General features: G+C 32.2%; 2 protein-coding genes across 2 annotated transcripts; both read left to right on the top strand.

Annotated features, from left to right (window-relative positions):
- Window positions 1-359: 359 nt before the first annotated feature.
- LOC126891022 (uncharacterized) lies at window positions 360-3,931 on the top strand. Its single transcript, XM_050660202.1, has 4 exons — window positions 360-2,968; window positions 3,114-3,306; window positions 3,539-3,879; window positions 3,923-3,931. Exons 1-4 carry the CDS (start codon window positions 635-637, stop codon window positions 3,929-3,931), a joined length of 2,877 nt encoding a protein of 958 aa, XP_050516159.1. The 5' UTR covers window positions 360-634.
- Window positions 3,932-3,935: 4 nt separating this feature from the next.
- On the top strand, window positions 3,936-5,212 carry LOC126892580 (uncharacterized). Its single transcript, XM_050662143.1, has 2 exons — window positions 3,936-4,042; window positions 4,108-5,212. The coding sequence occupies exons 1-2, from the start codon at window positions 3,943-3,945 to the stop codon at window positions 5,160-5,162; spliced, it is 1,155 nt and encodes a 384-aa protein (XP_050518100.1). The 5' UTR covers window positions 3,936-3,942; the 3' UTR covers window positions 5,163-5,212.

Below are 5,212 nucleotides of genomic sequence, written 5' to 3'. Positions count from 1 at the left end.
ATCCATAGGAATCACATGGAAATCATGGGAATCACATAGAAATCCATGGGAATCACATAGAAATCCATGGGAATCACTTGGAAATCCATGGAAATCAATGTGGAAATCCATAGAAATAACCTCACTGTTTAATATCACTTGTGTTCACACATGTTTTAGCTGCCTTGTTTTTGTTTAGATTTTGTGGGTTTTTGAGTGTTTTTAGTGCTAAAAAATTACAAAACTGGTAAGTAATACTAATTCTTGAGTATGGAATTTAAAAAATATGTGATTGTACCGACATTATCAGCATCTTTAGCTAATAATCTAGTTGAATTGTTTAGATTTGTTTGATTTGTATCTATGTAAATTTAAAGGGTCAATATTGCATTCACTGTATTTAAATTTATTAATTTGTATTTATTATTAACAAACCCAGCAAACATTCTGGCTTCTTTGATTTCCAACCAGGCCCTATAAATTTTACATTTTTAATGATAACTAATTTATACCTTTCTTGTTAGGACTAGCTGAACTAACATTACATAATAATTAAAATAAAATAAAATTATTATGAACAGTGTAAAAGTTAGAGAGTATGGCTTAAGTACGTCGTTGCAATCAAACTGTGCTCGAATCTGACAGCACTGTTATAATGTATCTAATAAGAATAGGTACTATATATACTCCGAGATATACTCGTAAAAAGGCATTGCTTTATTTAAGAGTTAGATTTGTTATTATTTTCAGGTTACTTACGATGGAATATATTAATGGTTTGTTAAAAAGTTTTGAAGCTGAAGTTCCCGCTTATCTCAAATCACTTCTTATATACAACGGATTTGATAATTTATATTCCCTTTCACAGTTTAATATTGATGAAGACATTGAGAGAATGGAGTGTTATGCAAGGGACGTCCTTTCAAAGGTATTGAAAGGAGAAGAAAAAAAAGCAATGTTTGGAATTGTCAGCGAAGAATGCTCTCTATTTAAAATTCCGGAAGGCCATAAAAAGCTTTTGCGCTTTGTAAAGGAAGAATCAGAAAAAAAAATTAAACTGCTAAAACGTCCACTTCTTTGTGAAAGGTCTGAAGGCTGTCCAGCTGAAAAAACTTTCCCCAAAAAGAGAAGAACAGTGACAAATAAAAGTACATCTCGATCTGAGAGTGGTAATGAAGGCGATGGTTTTTGTACTCCAAATGATGGTTGTGTTTCTCAAGATGAAGAGCAAGTTAATTATGCGATGCAGCATGTTTTAAATATTAGTCGAAGCTATATCGATAAATTTTCACGAAATGAATTCGACAAAGGCAAAATTAGTGAAGAACGATTACAAGATGTTTTAAATAATTCCAAAAACCTTAAAGTCAAAATGGATGGTGAATTTACTGCAAAAATATCTTGCCCTTTATGTACATTTATTTCTTCAGCCTATTCAGTGAAGAACTCCAAAACCGGAAGAAAATGGGTGATTTCAAACTTCCTGAGACATTATAAAATACATTTTAAAGATGATGGAACCAACTTAACTAAAAAATTACCGATTAAACCGCAGAAACCCGAAATTCAGACCACTATACTTAACTTTATAAAAAAAGATGCTAATAAAAAATGTGACTTAAACCAAGATTTTGAAGATCCAAGAGGAAATCTCTTTGACCTAACCGATCCCAATACAGATTTAAATTATGGAGCTTCGACATCATCTGGATTGCACTTGGAATTGACTACTGAATTGAGTCAAAATGATTCGTTCATTGACCAAAATTACGAAATTCATGATGAGGCACAGCAAAATAATCCTAATGGGGTTTTTTTACACTATAACACAGACCTCGACACAGACTCTCCAACAGATAATCAATCGTCGAGTCAACTAAGAACAATTGTTGTTAATGATTTTTCTACTGAGGAACATCAAGGAGCCAGCCAAGTTGTAAATGATATCCCAGTATCTGAATTAGAGTATAATCCAGACAATTCATCTCCATTGGAAGATTTTTTCTTTCTTGACAATGTAGCGGAAATCAATCAAAGCAATAATGGTTCTGAAAAAGTAAAGTCTCCCAAAGCTAAATCTTTATTTGATGATAGCAATTCCAGAAGAGAAAGAAGCTTGCGCATATTAAATGAGTTACCATATCATCAAACACAAATAACAACTTTTCTAAATACCATAAATCATGCCATAGACACTAACCCAGAAGTTACAAACACCCTAAGTATCCTTACCGAAAATCAAGGCATTAATAAATTTAATTATGGCACCAAAGGCCTACTAAAATATCTATTAGACTCAGCAATAAGAAACTCTAAAAATAAATCAGGACACACAAATAAATTTGATGATGGAATGAAACGATTCTGGCTTTATATATTCATTAGCGCAGGAAGGATGAGTTATGAAATATTGCACTCAAATTTAAAAAATATACTGCCTTCTGTCACAACTATTCACAGACAACTAGAAGAAATGAATAATATATTAGAGGGTGAAGTGAGAATTGAAGACTTAAAACTTTATTTACAAAAGAGAAATTATCCACCCATAATTTTTATATCCGAAGATCAAACTGCACTCATCAAAAAAGTCCAATATGATTCAGCTTCAAATCAAATGGTTGGCTTTGTAGCACCTTTACAGGAACAGACGAGATTTCCTCGCATTAACAAATTCCCAGTTGATTCAGTTAGCGACATTGAAAATGCTTTTAAGAATAAAACATTAGCAATAAATGCATATATTTTTATGGCTCAGCCATTAGTAGATGGATCACCCGCATTTTGTATATCAATATTTGGCAGTGATAATAGATTTACCTCAGAAGATGTTTATAAACGATGGCAATATCTCATAAAGGAAGCAGGAAAACATGGAATTACAATTTTGGGCTTTTCAAGCGATGGTGACACTCGGTGCTTAAAAAGTATGAAAATTATATCGAAATTGTCATTTACTTCATTGAACCCTTACTCTCCCTATTTTCAGGTTAGTTATATAGTACTGTGATATTCTAAATTCATAATTTTATAAAACCTCAAAAATTTTTATTTTTTTTCTCACTATAAAACAATCTCGAAAACAATACATATTTTGCTCTACTATTCTATACTTAATTTGTAATTATTTTTAGGCGAATTACAATTTAGAAAATCCAGCAGTTTTTCAAGACACTATACATATATCAACGAAGCTTAAGACTCGTTTATTAAATGAAAATATTTCTATGAATATGGGAGGAAAACGAGTATCTATTGACAATATCCGGTACATAATTGAAAACTATCCTAGAGATAAACACTTATTATGCAAGAGCTTCCTTGAATGTAAGTATACTAGAATAAATTTGCTACTTACTTTTCTAATCAAGAATCTTCCAGAAAAACGTAAAAATATATCAATTTGTCAGCTTTATTCAAATTAAAGTCCCAACTAGATATATATGTATGTATGTATGTAGCTATGGTAGGACTATTATGCATTTGGCTGTATTACATAGATAATAATTTTCGGTCCACAAAACATTTCTGAGCTATGCACTGACACTTTTCTTTTTAGCTTCCGACAAAATGAACTTCAATGCAATAGACAAGTTAAGTTCTGAACATGTCACAAATATGCTTAAGGAAGTTCCCAACGCCGAAGCTACAAGGCAATATTTAATACTGACTCGCAACATATTGGATGCATTCTTGTTAAAAGAAATTAGTGTTGAAAGACGAGTATACCTAATTTGGTATTCAACTTTTTTCATGCGTATTTGGAAAGCCTGGCTAAAAAAAAATGGTGAAAATATCCAAAAGAATTTTATCACCACAAATGCCTATACATGCATAGAAATAAACGCTCATGGAATTATTTTAGTCATTGAAAAACTTCGGCAAAATGGAATTTCAGAAGCTTTGCTTCCATGGCTGTATAGCAGTCAGCCATGTGAAAAAGAATTTATAGAAACTCGGTCCATGAGTAGCACATTTTCAACTATGATAAATTATACACTGCTGGATGTTTTAAGAAGATTAAAACGTATACAAGCTATGCATGAGATAAGCACAGACTTAGGTAAATAACATATTGGCTGCTAAAGTTATTTTAATTCTCGATTTGATCAATCCTTTATTTTCCAGGTCCCAATTTTAGATTCCCCAGGCAAGAAAACAAACGACTTGGAAATAATTCAAGTGTCTTTAAAGTAACTGAGTTTCCATCAACTGATGAAATGATTAACATAATTAAAAAGGCCCAAGAAGACGCACTATCTGACGCTAAAAAAATTGGGATGGAAATGAACAGGGATTGTTGTATAGAAATTAATTTACCGACTTGTGACAATCCGGAAGAGCAAGAAGAGGTGCAGGGAAGTATAATTATCACTGATACCATTTCAAAGGAACATGAGCCAGACCTCGAGCCAGACTTTTCTAATGAAGACCGGGAGTTTCTTGAATATACCTCTACATTTAATAATTATGACTCTTTGCATTTGAGAGACTATACGGGTCAAAAGAAAGCACAAAAATCGTGTCTGTCAGTGACACTTAAAGACAAAAAAACACGAATTATAAAAAAATCTACTCTAATTTGGTTTTTTCAGGAAAAACAGGGTCGTTTATCAACCGACAGACTGCTCCGGGTAAAGGGAATGACAGTTAAAAATACGCATAAGGGGTTATCAAAAAAAAAACAGTTCAGGAAAAAGCCAGGCCAAGGACTTCAACCAGCAGGCAATATCAAAAAAAGAAAAATGTTTCGTCAACCTCATGAACGAGCTCATAAAGATAGTACATCTGAATCTCGATCTGAATCAGATGAGATTAGCTTAGAAAGTGAAACTTTGAGTGAAGATTTCTCTGACTTAGAAGATTGCCATAACGAAAGTACAAAAATGCCAGTAATTCAGCTAGAATCTTATTATGCTGTGTTTTATGATACACAATGGTATCTAGGGCGTGTCATCAACAGCTACAGCTCAGAAAAGTTTAAAGTGAAATTTTTACAACAAGACCTGGATACTTTTAAGTGGCCCAAAAAAGATGATATCCAAGATGTTCACAAAGAGTTTATATTTTATGGACCAGTTAGTCTAAGCGGAACTGAACCATTTTCTTTAAAAAGAAATGATTTGATTGCTATTAAACAGAAATACAAAACAATCAAATCCATCAAATCATTAAAAAATTAAACATATTTTTTTATGTTATTTATTATGTTAATAAAGCTACTTTGCTTAAT

Source organism: Diabrotica virgifera, chromosome 9, assembly GCF_917563875.1.
Source record: "Diabrotica virgifera virgifera chromosome 9, PGI_DIABVI_V3a".
Lineage (NCBI taxonomy): Eukaryota > Metazoa > Arthropoda > Insecta > Coleoptera > Chrysomelidae > Diabrotica > Diabrotica virgifera.
Note: the sequence above shows the minus strand (reverse complement) of the source record. Positions and strands in the feature narration are given on the sequence as shown.

Bases quoted from the DNA above. Each gene is read 5' to 3' on its own strand.
- LOC126891022 (XM_050660202.1), top strand. From the start codon at position 635: ATGTATCTAATAAGAATAGGTACTATATATACTCCGAGATATACTCGT. The intron at 2,969-3,113 runs GTTAGTTATATA...AATTATTTTTAG, and splicing joins CTTACTCTCCCTATTTTCAG to GCGAATTACAATTTAGAAAA. The intron at 3,307-3,538 runs GTAAGTATACTA...TTTTCTTTTTAG, and splicing joins ATGCAAGAGCTTCCTTGAAT to CTTCCGACAAAATGAACTTC.
- LOC126892580 (XM_050662143.1), top strand. From the start codon at position 3,943: ATGAGTAGCACATTTTCAACTATGATAAATTATACACTGCTGGATGTT. The intron at 4,043-4,107 runs GTAAATAACATA...TTTATTTTCCAG, and splicing joins TGAGATAAGCACAGACTTAG to GTCCCAATTTTAGATTCCCC.